At 49.9% G+C, this 26,346-nt stretch overlaps 1 protein-coding gene across 1 annotated transcript in view; it reads left to right on the top strand.

The window, feature by feature from the left end:
- LOC131275604 (ral guanine nucleotide dissociation stimulator-like) overlaps positions 1-23,476 on the top strand; it is a 94,849-nt gene extending 71,373 nt beyond the window's left edge. The window contains exons 3-15 of the mRNA XM_058286338.2: positions 12,507-14,179; positions 15,517-15,627; positions 16,789-16,982; positions 17,602-17,658; positions 18,329-18,522; positions 18,752-19,422; positions 20,148-20,363; positions 20,649-20,752; positions 21,225-21,309; positions 21,651-21,725; positions 22,167-22,253; positions 22,662-22,694; positions 23,015-23,476. Coding sequence (XP_058142321.1) covers positions 15,523-15,627; positions 16,789-16,982; positions 17,602-17,658; positions 18,329-18,522; positions 18,752-19,422; positions 20,148-20,363; positions 20,649-20,752; positions 21,225-21,309; positions 21,651-21,725; positions 22,167-22,253; positions 22,662-22,694; positions 23,015-23,140 — 1,947 coding nt within the window. The 5' untranslated portion in view covers positions 12,507-14,179; positions 15,517-15,522 and the 3' untranslated portion in view covers positions 23,141-23,476. The remainder of the gene's footprint in view (positions 1-12,506; positions 14,180-15,516; positions 15,628-16,788; positions 16,983-17,601; positions 17,659-18,328; positions 18,523-18,751; positions 19,423-20,147; positions 20,364-20,648; positions 20,753-21,224; positions 21,310-21,650; positions 21,726-22,166; positions 22,254-22,661; positions 22,695-23,014) is intronic.
- Positions 23,477-26,346: the final 2,870 nt, after the last annotated feature.

Genomic DNA, 26,346 nt, shown 5'->3' with positions numbered 1-26,346 from the left:
CTGTGGATGGGGAAAGAAACACCCAAAGGAGCAGGCAGAACAGTCCACACAGCTCATGTGGAGCCAGAAGCAGCCTGAGGGGAAAGGCCTCTATACACACACAACACCAAGGAGAGGAGCTCAGTAGAGGAGTCAAAATAGCTCTAGATGAAAGGTCATTGTGCACCCACCAGCAAGGTTTAAAATGTATAGTAACAGTAGAACACAGACCAGGAGGGGAGAAATGAAAGTATATTCTTGTAAGGGTTTAATACTTGATACTTTATACTAGTAGCAAAATGAGTTAGTGTTACTTGACTAGACTGTGATAAATTAAAGATATATATTATAAGCCCTAGAGCTATCACTAAAAATCAAATGATATATGTAATAAGCCATTAAAGGAAAGAAAATGCAATATTAGAAAACTACTCAACTCCCCAAAAAAGTCATCACATAGGAGAAAAGTAATGCAAACCAAAATGTACAAATAGAAGAGTCATGTGGTCTAAATTCTAAAGACTCCAACTAAAAGGCAGAGATGATCAGATTAGATAAAAAAGCAAGTCCATTTTACTATATGTTATCTATAAGAAACCCACTTTAAACATAAAAATGTGACTAGAGTACAAGTCAAAGAGTATAAATATATATACTCTTGAATATTACCCTGAAAAGAATAGTTATATTAATATCAGAAGAGGGAGTTGTAGAGAAACAGAACATAGAGGAATCCCGTTATTTTTTAATTTAAGGTTTATATAATCCAAGTATCTTTTAAAAAAATAGAAATACATCTTTAAAAATATCAAAAGAAAAAAGTTTCAGAGTAAGGAGTATTACCAGGATTAAAGTAGACCATTTCACAGTGAAAAAGAGGTGATATCATCAAGAGGACATAATCCTAAATAGTTACATACCAAATAACAATGTTTCAAAATACATGAAGCAAAAATTGCTAGAACTAAAAGTAAAATTCACCAGACTCTCATTGCAGTTGGAAATTTCAGCATCTCCATTATCTCCATTTGATGATTGAAGGAACAAGTAGAAAAACCTAACAAGGATATAGAACTTTACCTAATTGTGACTTGTAGGATACTCCTCTCAACCACAGAAGAATACACATTCTTTTCAAGCGTACTTGGAGTATTTAGCAAGATAGATCGTATCCACCATAAAACAAGTCTCAATGGAGTGAAAAGATGGAAAACATACAGAGTATGTTCACTGACCATAATGGAATTAAATTCAATACCAATAACATCAAGAAATCTGGGAAACCTCCAAATAACCAGAAACTAAACATCACACTTTGAAATAACCCATGGGCCAAGGGAAGACTACAGATTCATATCTTGCTGGGTTTACTTCTCTCTCTTCCAAATTTTAGTTTTACCTAAATAAAATTTATCAAAGCTGTCAGAAGCCAAGGAGTTAACTTTAGCCAATGCTTAGAGGGCCAGGCAGACTGGTTTTGGCAGTGGAGCTGTTTGTTAATTGCCTGAAGAATGCAGCAAAGACCTGTCTGCCAGAAAGGCACCACCCTGGCAGAGTGGAAGAGACTGGGGCAGAGTCCTAGGTCCTGGAAAGGGGCTTCTTATCTGGGTTAGAGACTTAAGGCTGATAGTGATATGATGTCAGAGAGAAGGTCAGAACTGAAATCAGGCAATAAGGGCATTGGGCACAGAGCTCAAAACACAAGGGTGGCATCCAGAGGATGACAGAAGGTTGAGGGAAAGGTCTGATGGTGCAGGAGGTTAGCCTGGGGGACAAGAGTCTTTCACTGTACTCCTTAGTCTATCCCAGCAGCCATGTCACGGTTTCTAATTCACAGCAGGAGAGAAATTAAATTGCTCAAAACCATGGAGTGGGCTCGGGTGTGCCATTACATACATTAGTTTTTGAAAATACAACTTTAAATGATGGCTCAATAGTCTCATGTAGAGATGTACTATTATTTCTTTACCCATGATCTTAGTTTTGAACATTAAATGCTGTTCTATTCCTCTCCATTGTAAACAACACCTTGAAAAATATGTTATACCTAAGTCTCCATCCTCATTTCCAATTTTTTGTTTTTGATCAATTTCTAAGAGTTCCATTACAGGTCCCAAATATAAGAGCATTTTTAAATCTCTTCAGAAAAGTTGTCCCCTTATTGGCAGAGAATGAGAATTCCTGTTTCACTGATCCCTTACCAACAATGGGCATAATTATTTTCTTTGGTGGGTTAATTGGACCTGATTTTTTAACTTAGTGCCTTGCATTTCTTGGGTTACTGTTGAAATTAATGAGGTAGAACACTTTCATGTATAGTTTAATTTCTTCTTAATGAATAGTCCTTACATGCCATTTCCCTAAGGTTCTCCATCACTTTCTTTTCAGCTTGGCCACATCTTAACTGAAAATAACATCTTCAAGAGTTTCCATTTGCAATGGGTCCACAGGAAGGTGGATTAAGATTCAGAACATGCCTATGTCAGGGGACACCCTTCAGTCTTCCACAGTGACCCATTCAGGGGGAGGTCTAGAGCCAGGCAAAGGGTCTACCTACAGCAGGGTCTCCCTGAGGCCCAGCCCCAGTGCAGGGCACACAGCAGAGGTGAGAAGGTGGGCTTCTCACCTGGACTCCCCCACCAGGGAGGCCTGTGAATTGAGGGGACATCTTCCAATCTGGGCCTCAGTGTCCTGGATGGCAATTAGGGGGTGGGAAGGGGCCTCTGAGACCCTGACTAATCTGAAATTCAGGGACTATAAACAGTCCTGGTCACTGCTTTATGGGTGTGGACCTTTTAAAGCCTAACTCAGAACAGAACACTTTCCTGTGCAAAGCCCAGCAATGGCTCCCTATTTCATGGCAGTAAGAATCCAACCCTTCAGCACTTGCCTCAGTGGCTGCCATGGCCCTATGCTGACCCTGGCAGGCTCACCCAGGCTCTCTGCTCTCCCCAGACCCATTTGGCAAACAGCCTCACCTCCCTCCAGGATCTGCTGAAATTCTACCTTCTTCAGGATACCTTTCTGTCCAACTTATTTATACTGTGGCTTGAACTCCCCATCCCTGCACTCAGATCCCTCTTTCTTTCCTCGTTTTCCTTTTCTTCACAGTCCTCATTCCCTCATAACACATGATATAATGTTCTCATTTATTTTGGTTATTTTTTATTGTCTGTCACCAAAAACAAAAATGTAGGCTGGACAAGGGGGTCATCTCTCCTTTGTTCACTGCTGTCTCCCAAGCCTAGCACATAGTAGGAGATCACTGCATATTTCTAGAATGGATGGATGGGTTAACAAATGAATGAACAAATACATGGTTCCTTGAAATCTAAAAGTAGTAAAACAGGTATGAATGAATTTAGAATGACACCGTTTTCCACATTTGCTAGTTTTCCCTCCCTCCCTTCCTGGCTGCTAGGTGGGGGAAGGGGCATAAGGACATCAGGAAAACTGGGCTGTTGAGATGAAATCACCAACTTCTAAAGTTCATGGGTTTGTGGTTTGACTTTTTCTTTCTTTTTCATTTCTAAGAGGAAAACAATGAGCTCTGATTTGGGGAAATTCAAGCCAGATTTGATCTGCATCCCCAGGATTTTTCTTCTTTGATCCTCCTCTCTTGAGTGTTTAGTAGGAGAGGGGCTGAGGCTGAGCAGGGGCAATGAGAGGAAGGAAGTGATGTGGACAGAGGTGGACAAAGGGAGGGAGACCACAAGCTTCACTGAATCAAAATCATTGCCACATGCTGGGAGTCTACTAAACTAAAACAGCCAAATGGTAGGCCCTGTGGGAACCTCTACTCCCTTACAGGATTTCTCCCTTGAAGGTAGAGAGATGGGGAGAAGGAAGGCAGCAGGAGCTGTGCTTTCTTGTTTGAGGCTGGCCTTGGGGAGCAGCTAGATCTTGACAATCACCAGGTCTTCCTGGGGACAGAAGGGAGGACAGGAACTAGATGAGGCCTGGGTGGACTTGTTGGGAGGACAGGGCAGAGGCTGTGTCTTTGCTCACATGGGGCCCCCTCCTCACTTCCACTCCCATCCATGTCCCAATGTCTACTCAGAATCAGGTTCATATAGCACCTCCTCCAGAAAATTGACCTTGGTGTCACCCCCATACTCCTACTCTCCATTCCAACAGGTCTCCCCAGTCTCTGAGACTGAGGCTCTCCCCATAAATCTAAAAGGAGGATAGAGCCATGAATGTCCTGCCCAGGTGGGTCTCTCATTTCCACCACACCCACCCACACAAGAAGTAACACAGCTGCCCACCTTCCTCCACTTTTGAAAGTGGATCAGTCTCCCTTTTAGGGTAGACAATATCCCTCAGAAAGGGTCCCCTAGTTACTAGCCATCCCCATTCCCTCTTCCTGAACTACCATGAGGGCCCAGCAGTAGGCAGGACCTGTGCAGGGTTCTGGGCCCCAGAGGAGGGGGTGTTGTCTCGTTCGAGGGCTCGGCCTCGCTTATGCCCAAGAGTCAGGGGGGGCTCACTCCTGCCTATCCACCGGCGGGAGGTACTCCTGAAAGGAGCACCAGTTCTTCCAGGCGTGGGGGACGCGTGGTTAGAAAGGAACCACAGAGACCCCCTGAGCACAGGAACAGGTCTGCTTTATTACGGAAGTACACTTGTTTATATAGGGTTGGGTGGAGGGAGGGGTTGGAGCTAGGGTGGGCTAGCTACAGGGTGGTAGAGGATAGGTGGAAGTGGGCGGAGGGCTATGAGGTAGGTAGTGTCTAAGGAAGGAGGCAGATTATATGCTAGCAATGTGGGCGGGACTGGCGGGAAGGACTGCAACGGCTGGAGGCGGAAGATAACAACGGCTGGGAGAAGGGGTGGAGGGAGGCAGTAACAAGGGGGACCTGGGGGAGAGGCTGAGGGACCTCCAAACCCAACCCTCTCTGATGACAGTGGAGAGACAATCAGCCATAATGGACTACTCGGTCACTTGTGGGTTGCCTGACCTAGGATGGGCCCTACTTCACTCTCCCTCATGGTCTTGCCTGAGGAGAAGCTGCACCCCGCTCAGCCCACACCTCACACACTTTAACAGCCAGGTGACTCTGCTGCCTCAGCAGAAGACCCAAACTGCAGGCTTATTCTCAGCCTCCACATACTAGTCTGAAAGAAGGCCAATGCACCCCAGCTCCCAGGGCAGCTGTGAGGCTCTCAGGAGATGTGGTGTGCCCAATGCTGAGAGCTCAGGGCTTGGGGAGGGGGCTCTCCTCCCAAAGCTCAGGCAGCTCAAGAAACCATGGAAACATCACCTTAAATCATGCTGCCCAGGCACATTCATCCTTTCTAATCCCCAAAACAGACTCAATTCTTTCTCCAGTTTTCCAAAAGGCAAACAAAACAGCACAGACTATTCAAATCACATGACCAAGGTCTCTTTGTTAATGAAAAGAATTTAAAAAATAACTTGATATAGTCACAGCTCATAAAACTGTACCCATATTCTATTTTTTACCTTGAGCTTTGATATAGGCCTTCTCTGCCTTTGCTACAAAATTATTACAGTAGTATTGTCAACTATAGTTTATGAGTGACATTAGTTATATTTTCCCCATGTATCACTATATTCTTAACACTTTGTAGTAGAGTAACATTCTTGTATTTGTATTATTAACCACAATTCTCATCTACAACTGAAATCATTATATTATACAGTCCCTAGGTTATCCTCCAGCAGTCTTTCAGTTAACATTAACCTCCATAGATGACTCCTTTCAGTCACATTTATAAACCTGCAGTGTTAGTTATACTCATTTTAATGTTTTACCACCAACTCTACCTCAGTCCACATATTTACAATCCCCCTTATTAAACATTCTACATACATTTAGCATCAGATGACCACCTGAATGTCCCTCAAATACTTTTCTTGTGCCTCCATGCCAAAGAGGGTCACCACTAAGTAGCTAGCTGTCCAAGCAAGAAACCTGGGAACATCGTATTTTCTCCTCTGTACTCTTACTCCCAAATCCAGCCAGTCATTTGTTCTGCAGATTTCACCACCAGAATCCCTCCCTGGTCTATCTTCCTCAGTTCATGCCCACTACCACTTCCCAGTATTGGCCTCATCCTCACTCTTGTGGACCTCTGTGCTCAGTTCCTAGCTATTCTCCTTAATTCCAGTCTTGCCTACTGAGATTCATCCACACCAGGCACCTGAATTGTCTGTTAATCTGCACAGCCCAAAACCCCTGCCTCATTTACCATTACTCATTTTGAAGTTTCTTAGTGATATAAACTCATTTGTCTTTACCTTTCCCCATTTTTGCTCAAGGTCTTTTTTCTAGTTGCATTGTTAATTGGTGCTTGGTAGTGATCCATTGGTGCCAGGGAGGCTCACCCCCAGGAGTCATGTCCCACCTTGAGGGAAAGTAGTGTATTTGTATGCTAAGTTTGGCTTAGAGAGAGGCCACATTTGAGCAACAAAGAGGCCCTCAGGAGGTAACTTTTAGACAATAACACTACACTGAGTTTCAATTTCACAAGACAAGGTTCTTTAGTACAATCATCAGTATCAAAGGTCAGACACAGTAGTCCATCCTCCTTAACCAAGCACCACCCCTGTCTCAGGGGTTCTTACTCTCCCATTAGAGAATGTAGTAGTATTTCCCAGTGTGTAAATTGGATGTTCTTTCAGTTATTGTTTAGATCTCCACAGACTGTGATAATGCCCCTTGAGCACCTGAGCACATTCAAATGCCTTAACACCATGCTTCAGGTGAACCCCCTCACATACATTCCACCATCACTCCCCTACCACAACTGTGATCCTTTTGTGATCCAAAACCTGTCCAAAGATGAAGCCAAGAAAATAACTAAATAAAAGGAATAAGAAAATGAAATAATAATGAGAGTTTTAGAAATAACACAAAATACAAAATTTGTTTAAAAAATAAAAAGAAATTTAAATAATAAAAAATATATATTTTTAGACATTCTGTCTTTCAGCCCTGTAAGATTTGTTGTCTTATATGTACAGTCACATATTCTTCCATATAGTCCCCCAGTGACTTTTTACTTTTTCACTTTATCTTGAAAGAACCTTTAGTTACAGAAAAGTCATATATAGAATATAGGGGATTCTTATACACCCAATGCCCTTCCCATTTTCCCTTCCCCCCATTATAACATTTTAGATGTAGATGGTTTATTTTTTACAATTGATGTACAAATATTGAAGCATTGCTTTTAACCATGGCCCATGGTTTACATTAAGATTTACATTTTGGACTGTACACTTTTATGAATTTTGATGAAATTTGTAAACTACAATGTAAACCACTATCCATGTGGTGCATCAGTGCTCCAAACTGTATTCACCAAATGCAATGTTGTGCCATGATGATGAAAGAGGTTTTTGATGTGGGAGGAGTGGGGTGAGTGGGGTGGGGGATATAATGAGACCTCATATTTTTTAAATGTATCATTTAAAAAAAACAAGAAGGAAAATTAATTAATTAATTAAATGGCCTGTATCCATTATTGCAAGATCATGTAGAACAATTCCAATACTGCAATAGTGCCCTATGAAGACTCTATTCTAGGCTTCCCTCCATCTCTCCTTAGGCATTATGGTAACCACTAAGTCTCACTTTTTGAAGAACAAATTTCATCATTACTTGCAATAATATTGAGGGCTTGAAATATTGGTCTCTCTTTTAGTAGCCACTGCCTATGTTCTCAGGGGACTCTTGCCCCTCTATTTGGGAACTTTGCATGACTATCCAGAATGGGAATTCAATATTTTCCAGTTTATTGTCTGGGGAGCTGCCCAATGGTACAACACAATATGACAAGATGAATACTTACATATTCCATAGAAACCTCCCCCAGGTGCACCCTGCCTTGTATGCACCCCCACATCCAACATCCTATACCAGTAATTCTCCCCTGAATATTTACCAACACATTCCCAACATTGTAGTTTAAACCACAGACCTTCAAATCCCCAGAGTTCACCTGCTCCTCCCCCTGTGTTCAACTGATTGGATGGGACTCCTCACATGGTTGAAGGCAATCTCCTCAGTTATTTGTGGATGTAACCAGCACTAGATGCAATCAAGTGATAGCTTAATTACACAAAATACTCTAACAAGCAGGCCAGTGCTTTCTTGACTGCACAACAGCGCAGCATAAGCTAGCTAAGTCCTCACATGGGCTGAACCACCACAGGCACCTATGCACAGAAGGGGAGACTGAGGCCCATGGTGGGAAGGAGGGACTTGTCCAAGATCCACAGTGGCTCCTCTCTTGGGAATGAATTTGTGGCTTCAGAGTGTCTAGCCAGCATTCTGTCTGCATCACAGCAGGGTGCTCATGGTTGGACTCTTCCAGAAGTGGGCAAATTAGAGAAAATTCATTTCATAGAACTGTCAAGGGTCCCATGGGGGAAAGCAGGAACCCAGCCTGGATGCTTCTGTGCAACACTGTCCACTTTTCCCTTGGGAGATAAGATGAGTGCCCATGAGCCTTAGAGCAGCATTCAGTGTCCTCATGGCCTGTTCCTGCACAGCACACATGCCATCCTCAAGGCATATGTGATTTCCACATTCCTCCTTCCTCCCATTCATCAACAATCATTCTATTACATCCCCAACATGAGCCAGAGAAAACTGGAGATTCAAGTCTGAGACTCAAGGAGCATGTGCCCTGGCCCTTTTCCTCTATGTTGTGGGTCCCTGTGTAACACTTTCTCTGCTAGTCTAAGGATAAATATATGCTCATCTGTCCTGGACCATCCATGGATTGCTCCTTCTTGACCTTCATGTTGAGCTCTGTGTTCTCAGCACCTGGCACTACATCTGGCACAGAGCTGGTCTGAGGAATATTTCTTGACTGAACAATTATTGGATCATTCTACTTACCATTAAGGGTAAGGGAAAGTTGGCTTTCAACTAGTTGACATGCCAGTGGAGAGGAAAGGAGGACAGGTGAGCCAGGGGCAGCCCTAGTCCCTACTGTCCAGGGACATCCAGGTTGGAGGGAGAACCCCACAATGAAATAGGGAATCTTTACTTCTGTCCTGAACCATGGTACTGTGCATGCTAAGAGCAGCACTGACTCAGAGGTGCAAGTGATTCTCCATGCCCAGGACTGGTACAAGTGCTTTACAGGAGTTTTAAATTGACCAGGAGCAGTGAGGGTGAGAAGTTCAGGAGGCAGGAAGTGGAGGTCATGCCAGTTGGGAGAAATGGCATGTGCAAATGTGCCAGGCAGGAGACTTCAAGTCCTTTGTGTGGTGGGAAGTTACAGGGTGGTCTGCAGGGAGGGGCATGCAGGGCTGGATCACTAAGGGCCTTAGTGAGCACTGGCTCCTCCTGCCCATAGGCTCCCTCCTCATCCTCAGGCTGCAGAGCCTCCTTGCCCTGGTGCTCATGGACAGCCTGGTACAGTCCATCATCCACAGCCAGGACCTGGACATGCTCCAAGCTATGGTGGCTCCCAGGCACTATGAGCTCCAAGTCCCCATACATTGATGGGAAGGAATATCTCTCTAGAAATCTTTCTACTCTTCTTTTAAACATAATAGACTTTTCAGCTTTAGAAAAAAATAGAGAGAATACATTCCTACACATGTGGCTTCTCCTTGCAAGAAATAGACCAATATTGATACAATTTTTGTAATCAAAACCCATAGTTCACATGAGGGTTCACTCTTTGTGTGAACAGTCACGGGTTTTGACAAATGCATCATGCCCTGTATCCAGCAATCCATGATCCTACAGAATAATTGTACTGCCCTAATAATGCACTGTGCTCCCCCAGTCATCCCACCCACCCAGCCCCCCAAAACCACAGGAACCACTGATCTCTTTACTGTCTCTATAGTTCTGCTTTTTCCACAGGGTCATGTAGTTGGAATCACACAGAACTGAGCCTTTGCACACTAACTACTTGCATTTAGCAACAGGCCTTGAAGGTTCCTCCATGATTTTTGTGGCTCGATACCTCATTTCTTTTGTGTGTGTGTATGTGTCTTTATTTATTTTTTTTAATATTACTTTAAAAAAATATGAGGTTCCCATACACCCCCCACCCTTCTCACCCCCCTCCTTCCCCCATAGCAACAATCTTTTTAATGCTGAAATACATGCCATTGTAGGGCTGTGTAGTTTGCTTATCCATTTACTATGATTGGGCATCTTGGTCACTTCCACTTTTTGTCAGTAATAAATAAAGCCACTGTAAACATTCCTGTGCAGGTTTTGTCATGGACATGATTTTCAACTCTTTGAGGAAATAGCTTGGAGTGTGAATGCTGGGTCCCATGGTAAACCTCTACCCAGCTTCATAAGAAACTTCCAAACTGTATTCCAAAGTGACTGAACCATTTTGCATCCCTACCAGCAACGAATGATTACTCATGTATCACCACATCTTCACAAGAATTTGTTGTTGGAGTTCTGGATTTCACCCCATCGCCTGGAGTATATATTGGAATTGAACTGCTTGAATCTGTAAGCCCTTAGTGATTTATGATGTTAAACATCTTTTCTTACACATTTACCATCTACATACCTTCTTTGTTGAAGGGTCTGTTTCATTTTTGCTGTTTTCTAATTTCAATGTTTTCCTATTATTGAGTTTTAAGGGTTCTTTGGATATTTTGGTCTTTGGAGCTATTTATACATCTGTATCAAATATTTCAGTAAAGACAAGGGTCCCACATGGCAACATCTGGCACTGCAGTCATGTCAGATGAAGCAATCCCAGAGCAATGCTGGGAAGGTAAAGCCTTGTCTGACACACTCTCTGGATTTTGGGGTTCAGTGCACAGGTTGGCATGCTCTCTGTGGAACACTATCACACCAACTCTGTGCTAGTCAGCTTTTGTCACATCCTGATGACAGGCCACAGAGAGGAACCTGAGTGGGACATCACACACTGGTGCCTAAATTAATCAGCAGATATTTTTTCATGTTTGATGCTACACTGGGATTGGACAGCAGGGACACTGAGGTGGCCGAGGTTCACTACCTTTGTGTCCCTGCTCTCCCACACCTGTGCTGGGGAACCCTTCTTCCCATGAGCTCAGGAGAATGAGCACCCAGACAGGCTGGCCATGGGAGCCTCCAGACCATGTGTCCTTGTCCTGGTATCTGGCTGCTCCCATCTGCTGGCCGAGTCCTCCCTCTCCATTTGCCTGAGTCCCAGCTGCTGGAACAGGCCCCATGCCAGGCACCTTCCTAGTAGAGCTCAGCACAAGCTCTCCATCCATGGCATCACCTCTAGCTCCCTTCGGGCTCCTGAATGTCCAGCCCCAGCCCACACTGCAGGCGTAGGCACCCCCATCTCCTGGTAGCCCACCCAGGAGCCTGTTGTCAGAGTGTGGGCACACCACCAATCTGGGCTGTCTTCATCACTGTCCTGGAACGCAGCAGATGCCCGGTTCTGTGGGTCAATCTCACATCCCTGGGGACCCCTCAAGTCCCCAGACAACCCTGTCCAGGTCCTCCTGCCACACCAAAGTCTTTCTGGGTAGCTCTGACCACAGCCTCTTTGATTGGGCAGAGGCCCACTGTGTTACCCTGGTCTCTCTGTACTGACATATTCTGGGACCCCGTGTCTCTGCAAGGCCCAGGATGAGGTGGCTTTTGCTGCAGAGCCTAATCAACTACCCAGACTCATCGAGCCCAGCACATCCACAGAGGGTCACAGGTCCAAATCTCCCTGGGTTTTGCTGATGAGCCTGGAGACCTGACTCTGACCCCTGAGAAGGGCTCCTTGACCAGGCCAGGCTGTCTGGCCTGAGAGAAGGACCATGCTCAAGAGCAGCTTTCCCTGCCATGTGAGGAGCAGTAGCATGGGAGGTTCAGGTGGCAGGCAGCGCCTGTCCCTCAGGATACAGCTTACCTGGTGGAGTGTCAGGATGGTTTCACAGCCTTGGGGAAAGCAAAATAAACTCAAGAAATGGCCTGTACTCTTCATGGTGTGAAGGCAGCCTAGGGGACTGAAATGTTAAGAAGCACTTGGTCTGGCTACCAGATAGAGCTTCCTGTCACTGAGGAAGGTTGGCATTGTAATGCCTGAGATCTTAACTGTCAGGACAGATTTCCCCTGAAAGTAAGTGTGGGCTTCCATTGACAAGGTCCTCCTTACTGCTCCTTTCAAAGTCTCAGGGCTGGTAGGAGAGGAGTAATCTGTGATCCTGGCCACTGGGGGGAGAAAACAGCATGAACCGAGCCATATCTCCCCATGGCCAATGGTCAGACTGGGCTGGGTGTGAGCACGAAGCAGCAGCACAGGTTCTCAGGGATGAGGCAGGCTCGGTGGGATAGTGGCCTCCAGAGGGAAGCCAGGATGGGTGGCAGCACATTCCAGGTAGGGAGCTACAGGAGCACAGTCATGGGAACAGGGGGGCCCAGGAGAGGACTGAGGGGTGAGAGCCATCTGGTGTCAGGGTGCAGGGCCTGGGGTTGGTTAGCAGGACCCAGCTGCCAGGTCCTGAGGCCTAGGATTTGCCTTTTATGTAGAGAGCCCAACACTTACCAAATGCTTTTTTTTTTTTTTGGCAGGTTCCTGGGATTGAAACTAGGACCTCTTCATGGGAATTAGGTGGTCACCCACTGAGCTACACTCACTCAATGTTTGACTTTTCAAAATCCCTCGAGCAGCCCATGAAAGGGCCCCGGATGCCAAGAGCAGGGCAGAGGTAAGACTCTGCCCACTTCAGCCATCACAGAGCATTGAAATTCCAGCATCTTTATTGAGCACTGATGGTAAACTAGTCCTTTGTTAACCATTATAATCCTGCCTTTATAGAGTTAGAAAACTGGTGCTCAGAGTGTTCAAACCCTCAACATACCACTTTTTAGTGGTGAGACCTTGGTCAAGTTCTTTTAGCTCTCTGTACTTCAGCTTCTTTATTTATATTAAAAGAGGGCAATACGCTCTGGCTTTCAAATTGTTTTGAGGATGAAGGAAGTTCAAGCACTCTAAAGTTAGTGCCTGACATATCCTAAACTTGCAATACGTATCAGTGATTGGTATCTGTATTGTGATATTTTGTGATGACTTGTGCAGGGTCTGCCTGCCCATCTCTAAGCTGTCAGCTCCATGGAGAAAGAACCTTCTCCAATTTTTCTCCCCATCTCTGGGCTATAACATGGTGGTCCCCTGGAAGGACTAAAGAAATGAGGCAATGATGGATGAGTTGCTTAGCCATAACTTCACTTACTGATAACAATCATGGTGGAGGGGCCAATAGACCTGAAGTCAGAAGCACTTGGTTCTAGTCCCTTCCCTACCACTATCTTGGATCGATTTAATCTAAACAAGATCTAAGGCTACCACTGTCACCAATCCTCCGCATTTGCCTTCAGCCAAGCCTGACCAAGCTCCAGCTCCATGTACGCGCCACTGCCTGGATGTAGGATGGCTTCCGAAGACCTGGCCCTGCCACCATCAGTGGCCTCATTTGGTGTTCTTGCAGCAGTCATCCTAAACACCTCTCCCCAATGGCTTCTGAGCTCCCCAAGGGCAGGATCCAGTCCCACTCAGCACTGGATCCCAGTGCCCAGTGTGTGCCTTGTGCACACAAAGGCTAGGCGGGGTTCGAATGTATAAAGCATGTCTACCCCTTGGAAGTCCACAAGAAGGAGTGAGAAGAGGAAAAGAGCTGGCTGTGATTTAAGGGCATGAGTACTATAATAAATGGACCTGAAATGTTCTATGGAAACTTGGAGGAGGGAACTATTCATCTGCCTGGGGAATGCCAGGGAAGACTTCTTAGAAAAGGTGACAAATGAGCTTTGTTCTATATGATGTGCCAGAGGGCACACCTTATGCCTGATGGATGGAAGACAAGGTGATCCTTCAGCACTGACATTCAGTGACTCTGGAAGTTTGAGATCTTATTAGGCAAGACACATACCAAGGAGGAAGCTCATCTCAGTGCCATTGACTTCTCTTTCATCCAGGGATCCAGCCAAGGGCAGATGTAGTGGATGAGGACAAGTGTGATGACATTTCAAGGAACTGATCAAATCTCAGGAGGTGGAGAGCCAGGAGTACCTGTTCTTCTGTGTCCCAAGCTGATTCCTCCTGTGTCCAGGATCAGACATGACACTAGGGATGTTGCAGAGACCCTGGGAACCTCCAAGATGCAGGCATCCCTTGAATCACAACTCCTGAACCTCAGAAGCCACCATTGTCTTATTGTCAGCAATGATTTTTGGGAGATGCACAGGTAAGATCACTTGGAAATCACATGCACCTATGAACATGGGTTCAAACAGTCTGTGGGCACCCACTCTTGGCCAAGTTCTGTGTTGCTCAGTAATTTGGTTCAAGAAGCAGGGGCCCAGGAAAACTAGTTCTTGGAGCCCTGGGGTAAGAATAGAGCAGATGACAGTGGGACAAGACTGAGACAGCAATCCAGGAGTGGGAGTGAGCTTATGAAGATCACACAGCCCTGCCCAGGGCTGATTTGAGTTATATTCAATGTTACCTCCATCACCTTCCTGTTTATTCCATGTCTATATCTGTGAATTCAATCTGTTACACAAGACTATGGGGTTTGCAGTGTTCGCCCCACATTGACTTGGCCATGTGCCCAGGATGCAGATGCTAGAATGATTCCCAGTGTATTGGGCAGGAGAGTTGGGAAGCCTCAGAAACTAGTGTGGTGTCACAAAACTGAAAAGAAAAGGGAGTCAGGTCTGCACCCAGGTGCGTCTCCTCCTAGCCGGGCCCGAGCTGAACACCGGGCTTCCAGGAAGCTGTGGGGAGGGATGTGTGGGCAGAACTTTGACCACTTAACAAGATGATTTGGGTGAGGGGGATAAACAGACAGACATGCAGAGGGAGTTTTGTGGAGTTTTTAGTCCTGAGAGGGCACTGGGAAGGGGACTGAATGAGGTGACCTCACTGCCTTTGTCACAGACCCAACAGAACTTGGAACCCTGGTAACCAGGCCCCAGATTCCAGAGGCAGCCCCTTCCCAGCTCACTTGGCAGGAGACGCTCGAGAGAGCAGGATGTTCTCCTGCTGCGTTTGCAGACCCCGAGGCTCAGGCCTCAACCAAAGTAGGAATGAGTCCTCTTCCAGTGGCTTTCGAAATTGGTTCAGGCCTCAGCCACAAAGCCCCAGGCCACTGACCAGGAGGTCCCCAAAGGTAACATGGGGTGACCTAGGAACAGCCAACTGAGCACCTGCCACTACTGAGCTCCTGCCTTGGCAGCCCCATGTCCCATCCACCACCCCGTGTGGGGGAGACATAAGCAGGGGCCATGCTGGGAAGCAGCAGGCTGTCAGGGATGGGAACCCAGTAGGTCCTTCCCTGTCACCTTCCAGGCCATGGCTGGAAGGGTGGGAAGGTGTGTCTTGGGGGTGGCTCTCATGTGGACCAGTGTTAATCCTGAGCCCTGAACTGTCATCTCCTCTCCAATGGGGCTGCAGGGAAAGGGTTACCCCCATTTGGGCCTGACCTGGATCTTGGCTCCAAAGAAGTGCTTCATCCCCTGTGGTTTGGGGAAGGCCTCTCACTGACCCTCTTGTCCCACCTGCTGGGCACTGTGTTTGCAGAACTCCATGCAGATGGTAGGGGAACAGCTGGAGGAGGGGCTCGTCTACGCCGTCTACATAGAGAAGGTGCAGGTCCGTCGAGGCCCTGGCCAGGGCCAGCGCTGGTACCAGGTGGGAGTAGGGATCAATGGGGTATGAAACAGCAGGGTGGGGGGGTCCCCAGAGCCTATCTCCCATCTGGCATTCCCCACTTTCTCTCCCAGGGCTTTCTCCCCTGATGTGCCCAATAGCCCACTTCCCAAGGAACCTGGGTCCCCACAACTCCCCACCACACTGCCATTCCATGGACCAGGAGGAGGTCACCTCAAAAGTTTAAGAACCTCAGAAAGGAGGCCTTAGCAGGGATTTCCCTTTAGGGTGGGCTGCAGGGTGGGCCCACGTCAGATCTGTGTGCATTCGGCTGCTGTATTTCTGTTTCCACTCCTTGGCCCCGTGTCCCCGGGCAGCAGTCTTCATGACTGTCCTCCCACACCTGCCCCAAGCCACACAGCTCCTCTCCTTAGGAGGGTTCTTGCCATCTCCCATGACCATCCTCTTGCCCTTCTCAAGTCAGGAGCTGAGGCCTGACTTGGCTGCCAATATTCCAGAAGCGAGGAGGCTTAGAGCAGCGGTTTGGCCTTCAGTGCTGCTGGACCTGGAACATTCCTTTCCTTTTCCCCTTTCAGCACTGGTGACCTGGGCACCAACCATGGGTCCTAAGCAATATTCCCTTCCCCCACCCCAGTAGAGGCTCTTTGGAATGGGCGGGGTGGGTAGGGACACACAGCCCTTTCACCACCAGCGAGCGACACAGGAACTGCCTAAGGCTGGAGCAGTTCCATCACCATTGGCTGTCTCTGTGGGTGGCAGCATCCCTGCAGCCCATATGGAATTGTCTCTTTCCATTTTCCTTTAGTTTCCTGGTCTTAGTTCTGGGTGGCAAATGGCATCATGTGGCTTTGGCCCCATGAGCAGTGGAGGAAGTCGTTTACTGACAGGTGGGTCTGCCAGACCCTGAGGTGTCAGTTCAGCTCCTCGGCCTTGCAGTGGGGTTCCTGCCCCCAGGGACAGCCAGGCTCTTGTCCTTTGCCAGGTCTGGAGTCTCACCTTTCAATTACCTCCTCACCTCCAAATCAAAAGGAGGCCGAGGACCTTTCTCTGCTGGAGACACACACGTGACCCTGGCCTCAAGGCGCTGAGGGCTTGGATACAGCAGGACTGCCCAGAGCCCCAGCCCCACCCAGGGGTCCCCAGCTCTGCCCCTCAGTCATGTGACTCTTCTTCCCACCCTAGAGGATGAATGTCTGGGCCCGCTCGAGGGAGGAGCACCGCATGGTGCGCATGGTCAAGGCAGGCCCGTGGGAGAACCTGGCCGAGCACCTGGTGCCCGCCTTCCAGGAGGGGGACCTTGTCTTTGTCAAGACCTTCCTGGGGACATACCGCGTGTTCACCACCACCGAGCAGGTCCTGCACCTGTTGTTCAGAAGGTGAGTGCCCGCCCCATCCCTGCTGCCTTGACTGCTCTGCCCCCAACTTACTTGTGTCTCAGAAGTGTCATTTCACCCACCGGCCTCAGTTTCCTCCTTGGGCAGGAGGGGGGTCAGGGTACCTACCTGCAGGGTTGATTGTAAGGACTAAGAGTGAGGATGCATGGAAAGTGCTTCCCTGAGCCTGGCTCCCTGGGCAGGGAGGCTGGCGGGGCAGGGTTGTTCCTTAACAGGATTTTCCTCCTCCCAGTGAAGAGGCTCCCGGGCTCCCCCCCTTACTGACCCCGAGTTTCCTCTTTACTCAGGGAGTTTGAGGTCCCTTTTCGGCCTCTGACATTGGTGGCTAAGAGGAGGGACCAGTGTATCCTGTCAGAGGGGTCCAGGTCCACCCTATGCCTGAGAAGGTGCCACTTAGGGCATTTCTTCATCAAGTATATACATCAAGTGTCTACTAGGTACAGGCACTTCCTTAGGCAGCTTCACGCAGTGAACAAAGCCAGCCAAAGTCCCCGCCCTTCTGGGTTCCATTGGAGTTGGGGCTGCAGGCTGTAACAGGTGTCACCTTAAGCAGGGGTACTCTCAAAGAGAGTCAGCCGTGACATGCCCACGTCTCCCCTAGATATGGACAGAGCCTCCGTGGCAGAGACAGGCAAGGAGGATGCCTGGAAATGAGAAAGTAAGTGCACTTGGTGGGGAGGGTAAGGGGCTCTCCTCTCCAGAGACCAGTGTTGGAGTTTGGGGGACAGGTAGCAGGGAAGGACTGGGCAGAACACAAAGCCCCACCCATCTTATGAGCTCCCTTGAGAGTAGAGTCCAGAGAGCTTCCCCCTCCACTTGGAAAGGCGTCAAGGGAAGCTGTGGGTGGGGTCCTGGGGCACTGGCTGCAGAGGACACTTGGCCAGCACAGCCCAATCACACCCCAGGAGCCCAAACACCACCTTGTGCAGACCCACAACAGGAGGTGGTGAGCAGCCAGCTCCAAAGCTGCCCTGACCTCACTCCTGTCTCGCTGCATGGATGGCAGGGTGGCTGCACTACTGACGTTTGGGAGGGCAGTGTCAGTGGGAAGAAGAGACACACACGATGCATGGCAGAGGATAAGGCAGCTGTGCGGGGCAGAAGTTGCCTGGGGGGAGGGCCACGAGGGCCCGGGGGAGGAGGACAGATCTTCTTCCCTTATCACTGACATACTCAAGAAGCTCCCACTGTGTGTCCATGCCCGGCTATGGAGAGACCAGTCAAAACCTCTCCTGTCCTTATGGACCTGATTTTCCAATGGGAGGGTCCCTGGGGCAGTGTGGAAGGAAAGGCCCGTGTCTGACTCTGCTGCCCCCTCCTGTCCTCAGCACCGTCTCCTCGCTGCTGGGCACCTGGATGGACCGGTATGCTGAGGATTTCACAGAACCTCTAGGCTTGCCCTGCCTCAAGCTGCTGGTGGGCTACGCCCAGGTGTATCTTCCTGGCTCTACCCTGGAGTGCCGAGCCATAGCTCTACTGTCATGGAGGAACCATCTGGAGCCCATTGAGGCTGAGCCAAAGGGTGAGGGTGCCTCAGGATGGGAGCATGTGAGCTTGTGGGGTGAAGACCAGGACTGGATCCATAGGCAGGGACTACCAGGGGTTGCCACCAGGTCAGGAACAAAGAGGAGCCCCTGATGTCTGGGAACAGTTTTGGGGGCTGGATCTTCCCCAAAAGGTAGTGGGAGCTTCAAGTGAGAGCTTAAAGACACTTAAAGAAATTCACGATTTGGAACTTACCTCTTCTGCAGCTCATTTGTCAGCCCCAGAGCAGCAAATGCCTCCAGGACAACATCCACTGCCAGTTCCACCACCTGTGGCAGTCACAGGGGCACTTCCAGAGCCTGAAGAAGCTCCATCTCCACCTCTGCTGCCAGCTCCTGAGTTTGTCCCAGTGCTTGGACAACAAATAGAGCCTGAAGCATTAGGTGATGTAGCACCAGCTCCGGAGCTGAAGGTGGCTCTAGCACCACCACCACTTCTACCCACAGTGCTAGGGCCTGTGACACCTGTGGAGGTACCATCAATGCCGACTCTGATGGTAGAGCCAGCTCCATCCTCAGATGTTGCACCTGCAGCCATGCTGGAAGAAGTCACATCACCATCTCTATCACCAGTTCCTGAGCTGGAGGCACTCCCACCGCCACCTCCAGAGTCACCTACACATTTCAAGTCAGTGCCCTTTATGGAACCACAGCCTCTTAACTTGCCTTCAGCAGCAATGGCTCTTGAGGGGGAGGCAAGTCTGGCACCACCACCAGAGCCAGTGCCAAGGCTCGACCCAGCACTGGGGCAGGCCACACCCCCAGAACCTTCCTGCTCTTGTACTTTGCCTTTGGAAATCAGGCTGAGTGAGGAGATTGCTAACCTCCTGGCTTTCCCTCCAGAGCTGGTGGCACAGCAGCTGACCCGAATGGATGTGGTGAGCAGCTGGACATGATAGGGTGGGGCTGGGAGGCTCTTCCTTCTGGGAACTGCTGCTCACTGTACCACCCCCTGAATCAGAATCTTAGGATCTGGGTTCAAACACTGGCTCCACTCCCAGAATTTCAACCTGGGCAAGTTTACTACTCCCTAAGCCCATGCTTCACTCCTCTGGATAGTAGCTATTGGGCAGTAGCCATCTCTGCCTCATGCACTGACTGGGAACATGACATGAGAGCAAAGAAATAGAAAGTCTGAGGGGGCTTCATCATGGAGGCTTGAAGGAGCTCACTGTGGTGCAGCCAACCCCATGGTGTCCCACACAGTGCTGGTGCTCTCCATCACATTGACACTAGATAGGCCCTTATGTGTACTGGGTCCTTAGGCAGGGACCCAGAGGCTTGGGTCCCCACAGGGACCATGCACCTGACCACATGGCATCTGAGGATGCATTATAATGAGGGTTGTTGGTGCTACCTGGGCCTGTGGAAGTCTGAGGCACCTTGGGGGCTGGGGGCTGTGAGATGGACTTGAAAATGGAGCTCTCTCCCCTGTAGGCCTTGGGGCTGAGGACTCTAGAGTGCTAGGTCCCCTCAGGGAACAATGAACACACCCTGTCCTCAGCCTGCCAAGCCCCACCTGAGAGCACTGGACCCTGGCCTAGGTCAGGAGGGCCTAGGGCATCTGAGCTTGGCATGGTTCCTGACATCCCCTCCTCCCCAGGATCTCTTCAAGAAGGTGGTGCCCTATCACTGCCTGGGCTCCATCTGGTCCCAGCGTAACAAAAAATGCAAAGAAGAAATGGCGCCCACCGTCCATGCCACCATCACCCATTTCAACCGGGTGATGAACTGCGTCATGTCCACCTGCGTCGGGAACCAGAGCATGAAGGACCCAGCCAGGGCCAGGGTGGTGGAGCACTGGATCGAGGTGGCCAGGGTATGTTCAGGGGGCTCTCTCTGGTGTCCTGAAACCCCACTTTATACTTATTGTCTCTCAGGACCACAGGCCCTCCTGACCTGTAGCACAGTCCTGCACTATCCTCCCTTCCCAACAAGGCTACCTCTTCAGGATGGCTGTGGGTGTCACTCTGTGTCCATGACGTGCCTCAGGGCCTCCGTCAGTGTCTCTCTCATCCTGGGAGTGGATATCAGCTGTGGGAGCTGAAGCTGGAGCAGGGGGACACTCACACCCACTCTCATGGTGTATCTTTCTCCCTCCCAGGAGTGCCGAATCCTCCATAACCAATCATCCTTCTATGCTGTCATCTCTGGTCTCCAGAGCTATCCACTTCTCTGTCTATTGAAGACATGGGAGGAAGTTTCCAGGTGGGCAGGCCTCTCTCTAGGGGACATAAGATTGGGCGAGGGACCTGGGGAAATCGCCACTTAGGGAGTCTGGGAGGCAGCAGCTCCTGGGTAGTGCCAGGCAGATTGTAGCTCCAGGTCTCCATATCACCTGAGGTGAGCTGTTTTGCCTCAACACTGCTCCCCTCCTCCATCCCTTATGGAGTGGAGCCAAATGGGAGCATGTTAAGTGTTTGCTTCTCAGCAACACACTCTGTCCAAATGAAAAAACCATGTGCAAAAAGAGCTGCTGATAGAAAGGGATGGGAGTCCCTGCTGTGCACACATGAGAGCTCAGCTCACTAGTCCACACTGTCCTGCAGTGCTCAGATTTACCCAGTTTCAACACCACCCACCCAGGCAGTCCGGGTCCCAAGCAGCTAAAAGAAGGTGGTTCAGCCCTTACTCCCTCCCCCCCACTCCCACCTTTTCCTTCCTTCTTGCCCTCCCCCAGGGACAGCTTCTGCCTCTTTCTGACTCTGTCAGAGATTTACTGGAAGGAGCACAACCTCTCCCATGGCAGTGAGCTGATCATCAAGGTAAAGAGGAGGCTGGGGTCAGGGCTCAGGAGGTGGGGTGGTTAGTTTTTCACTGAAAGTTTCTGTGAAAACATCCAGCCTGGCCTATTCTGGAAGATGAAGAAGGATGTTTGGCTCATGGGCAGGGGGAGGGGATCATTGTAGGGCTCAGTGTTGTGTCCTCACACCATGGATGAAAAAACGGGCTCAAGAGAGCAGTCCGCATGCACAAGGTCATGCTGGGGACATTGTGCATGTGGTGGCAGCAGATTTCCCGCAGTCCACTATTCCCAGGTGCTCAAGACCCACGGGACAATGGGTGAGGGGGAGGGCCTCACTGACCTCATTCTCCACCCTGGCAGAGGTCCATCTCTAAATTCTCCACCCTGGAGGCAAATCCCCAAATAGTCCAGAGGCAGCACCAGCAGCAAGAGAGGGTGAGTGTGCCTGAGGCCAAAGGAGTTGGGGTGAGGTGGCCTCCAAATCAGAATGGGGGCCCTTCTCAAGCCTGTCCCTCCAGTCCACTGAGCCTGGAAAGCCTCCCTTCAATGTCCCTTCTCCTGGCCTTAGGACGGTGAGCTGTGGGAATCCTGGGGTTCTCCTTGCAGCCAGTCAGAGAAAGAACCTTGAGGAGCTGACTCAGGGTGGCTGGAGGAGGGGAGGGGTACACATGGTTACTGAAGAAAAGTCAGTCCTGGGAGGTGGCTGCAGAGGAATTTGGGGTCTTTGGAGGCTTTAAGGGGAACTTAAGGGTTACAGCAAAGTGTCCTAGAGGAAGGCTGGGTGGTCCCTGGAGTCTGAGACTGAGGAGTTCCCCACGTGGTGTCTTGGGGGCACCTGAGAGCCTGTGCTCATCCCCACCCTATCCAATGCCACAGGGTGACATCCAAGGTGTGGTCCCATGCCTGAGAACTTTCCTCACACAATTTTTGCTTTTGGAGTATGCCATGCCAGAGTATCTGGATGTGAGTTGTTTGGGGGCCAGGGTAGGGTGGGAAAGGGGCCCTGAGGCTTGGGTGGACAGGTCCTTCTGAGAGCCCTGAGTTCTCAGCAGTGAGCAGGTCATGTCTCCTGGGAGCCTCACAGATGCCCTGGGAGCTGGGGTGCCATGAACTTCTTACAGAAGAGTAGACGGAGGCTGGTCCAAGGGGCCTTCTCTCCATTGGTTCATCACAACTTGGACTGGAAGGTCTCTGTCACCACTCCCAGTCCCCACTAAAGGAAGCGAGGGGCTTGCCTGAGTCCATCTGTGGTCTGGGCTGCCCAGTGCATGTTGAAACTGCAGTAGTAAAGCATGACAGGGGCAGAGGGGCAATGGGCTTGGCAGTGGCTAGGAGCCCCTTTATGATGAATGCAAATTCTCTGCCTTCCAGGGAAGGAAGATCAATTTTGAAAAAAAAAGGAAGGTGAGTAGCTGTGGCCATCACTACAGGGGTGGGGCTGGGGTGGGGTCAGGGTGATAAACAGAGACCCTCCTGGGCAGGACCCCCCAGGGCTGCTCATAGCTTCCTCTGAAATTGAGGGGGATAGTGGGTGGGGTTGTGCATGGGATGAAGAACAACTTCTAGGAGGATGAGCTGTGTGAAGTCAGCCCTGAGGGCAGGCAGAGCCTGGAAGGGAGTGAAGAGGTGGGGGATCCACAGGACTAAAACCAGCCCCTGGACCCCGTCCCACCCAGCAAGCCCACCCAGGTTTTGATGATACATCTTCCTTTCCTTGGCCCCAGGAATACCAGATGGTGGAGGAGCTCCAGCAGCTCCAGGCGGGCTGCTGCTATGAGGCCCTTGTGCCACATGAATCATTTGGAGCCTGGTTTGCAGCCATGGAGCAGCTCAGTGAGAAGGACCAGTGAGGCCAGGACAGAATCAGGCCATAGTAGGAGCGGGATGGCCCTGGTGGCTCCTGGGTCACCATAAGACCCTGCAGTTGGCTCCTTTCATGTTTGAAAACCTGTCCTGTGGGTTTGGGTCCATTCCTTGCTCTCCAGGATGCAAGAATTGTCAGGGACCTCTCATGCATTTCCTGTCCAAGACCTGGACTCACACGTACCTCCCAGGTGCCCTCTTCTCTTTCCATGTAAAATAGCATTTAGAGACCAAAATCTACACATGAGAGGAGGATTTTGCTACCAGATTTTCTTTACTTACAGGCCTGTTCAATAAAGGCGCTAGAAGCTCTTTTTTATTTATCGAGAAAGTGGGTTATTTCAGATATAGATCAGGGACATATCAGGGAAGTGCCTGCCTGGCCTGGCCCACTGAGGTTGGGGTGAGCAAAACTACTTGGCCAGGCAGACCTGGGAAGGGGGACCCTGAGCTGGCAGGCATCAGGGCCATTTAGAATTTCCCCTTTTGGAACTTGGGTCCCTTCTGCATACTCCCCAGAAGGGCTGAGATAGCTCTGTTCTTCACCTTGGCATCCACAGGTGTGTTTTGCTTCAGGAGAAGGAAATGGTGATGGGCTGAGGGATCCATAGTGTAGTAAACTTTTGCACTGTGTGGGATCTGCAGCACTGGGGGGTGGGATAGAAGGGGGGTCAGCTGTGCCCTGGAGGACCCCAGGACACCCCAACACTTGTGCCCACATGAGAGAAGGCCCCAGCCAGGGACCTCAATTCCCTATTCCAACTCCAGGACCATAAAGGAGCCCTGGGAGTGACACCTGCCTGAAGGAGAGACTCTGTAGAGGTGCAGCTAACAATGAAGGACACTTATTTAAAGAGTGACTCTGACTCCTAACTGCCATCCTCAGAATGGAGCTGCCATGAGGTCATGTACTCTCACCACCATGCCCTGCCAGCTTCACTGCTCAGGATCTAGGGGCTGAAATTGACTTTCTAGAACCCAGTGCACATACACCAAATCCAGCACTACCCAGGACAAGACCACTAAGGCCCAGCAAAGACCACCTGAGCCAGGCCTTCTGAGCGGGATCCCAAAGTATTTACACTTTGACCCTATTTTCCCACTGTCTTTGTGGCCTAGAACAAGCTAGAAAGAAACACCAGGCTGGAGTTCCTGCTCTGGCTTCAGTGACATGGTGACTCATCTCCTTTCTTAATTGCTCCAGTCCTCAGTCTTCCTGTTCTGTAGGACAGGTCCTTCTGCCCTATTTCACACCTCCCAGCTGCAATTTCTCACTTGAAAGATGGGAGAGGATTTCGAACCTCCTTCTAGGAAAGGTGGGAGTTATTTTACTTTGCCTGGGTTAATGGCTGGGAGAGGAGGATCAGCTCACTGGGAATAAGTTACCCTTACTGTGCACAGGCATGCTATGTGTGCATTCGATGCTGGATTTTCTCTCCCCTATGGGGATAAGGAGCAGGCCCAGGAGTGTGATTAACTGATCTAAGGGCTCAGAGTCAGGAAGTCTGGCTCTGGGTCAGTGCTATTCTGGATTCTTTCACTTCCCCACTTCCTAGAATACTGAGGGGGCTCCCTCAAGCCTCCAAAGGGGATCAAGGAGACTTTGTCTAGTTTTCACTATCATAACAAGATGGTCTGTGCATATTTGGCACTTGTGTCCATCAGTCATGGTGCTTTTGGAGGTGCAGTATCACAGAACGCCCTTCAAGTTGAGCCCCTCTTCTTCACCATCTTGTGAAAAGCCCTTTCTTTGGGAACCTCAGTGGTGTTAGCTTTGATCTAGGTTCCCAATGCCTGGGTCACATCCCGGGAAGGGTACACAAGGGAGATAGAGCAGGGAGGGAGAAGGTGCTGTGGGCCCTGTGGGCTGCCATCAGCACCTTGTTTTTGGACAGGGTGCCTTCTCACCCTGCTGTCAGGTATACTGGAACCAGTGGGCCTCGGATCTTTAGGCTGTGGACAGGGCTCATGCCTACCCCCTCCAACACCACCCTCTCCAACACTCCTCCTGACTTACTTCGATTGTCTGATATGATTTGCACCAGCTTGTAGTCTTCTGGCTTGTCTTGATGCAGGCTGTGTTCTTCCAGGGCCTTGCTGATCCCAGCTAGAGCCCTATCTTGGCTGGTCACCTGTGGTGGATCAGGGACAGACTCTCAGGGCCTGAGTCCTGGAGTCTGATCCCTCACAGTGCAGTTGCCAGAAATCCTATGGGCCAACTCTATTCAGGGTGGGGTCTATAGGGGCCACATGCTCTTCCCTTGGACCCACAAGAGATCATGGAATGAGGCCAAGAACTCAGGGGCCAAAGAGTGACCATGCAACAGACTGTGGGAACTGAGGAGTGAAATCTGGCCCTCACGCTCTCACTTCCTGCCTCCCAATCATGGGAGACGGTGTTCCCCTGCCCTGCCCCTGACCCTCCAGGACCCCTCCAGGTAGCAGTGAACACCCAGGAAATAGCACGCATCCCGTGTGAGCCCAAATGTCAGAGAGGAGGAGGGGCTGGATGATACGCTACAGGTCAGCAGGACTGCCCTGGGCTCCAGGATAATATTGTGGTCAGCAAGGTCTAGAATGCAGTTACCTTGAAATGAGGGCCAATTTGGAGGCAGGATCAGGACATGGGTCAGACAAGTGAGAGCTTAGTGAAACTATCCCTGCTCCTGGCCACAAGAGAGGAGCACCCAGGGTGGTTATGGAACAAGGGTCCTAGGCCCAGTCTCTGTGCAGGGGGCCAGGCGTGGCTCCATATGCACATCCCATCCAGCATCTACCCCTGCTCACACCTTCATGGCCACTGACCTGGGGCAGATGCTGTAGTCCATGCTTGTCACAGCAGCAGCCCTAACTGGCTGGTATCTGCATGCATCAGCTCAACCTCCACTTTGAGGCCAAAAGTCACCTGCTATCCCTGTTCTCCTCTGACCCTTCAGTGGCTCTGTCTCCCCCCGTGAGAAAGTCAAGCTCTGTCTAGCAGTCACAGGGCCTGATGTGACCCACACCTCTTTGGACCCACCTCTTCCCCTTGGTTCCTGTTCCTTCAGGCCCTGGGCTCCTGGCTGATCCAGGGGCTGTCCAGCACATGTCTTCCTTGGGCCTGGTGGGCTGTCCCCTCCCTGATCCTCTCTGGGGCCACCTCAGCAAGCTCTTCCCAGGCCGTGCTCACTCCACGTGCCAGCCTCAGCCCCTA

This window comes from Dasypus novemcinctus, chromosome 23 (genome assembly GCF_030445035.2).
Source record: "Dasypus novemcinctus isolate mDasNov1 chromosome 23, mDasNov1.1.hap2, whole genome shotgun sequence".
Taxonomy (NCBI): domain Eukaryota; kingdom Metazoa; phylum Chordata; class Mammalia; order Cingulata; family Dasypodidae; genus Dasypus; species Dasypus novemcinctus.
This window is presented reverse-complemented; position numbering and strand designations above follow the sequence as displayed.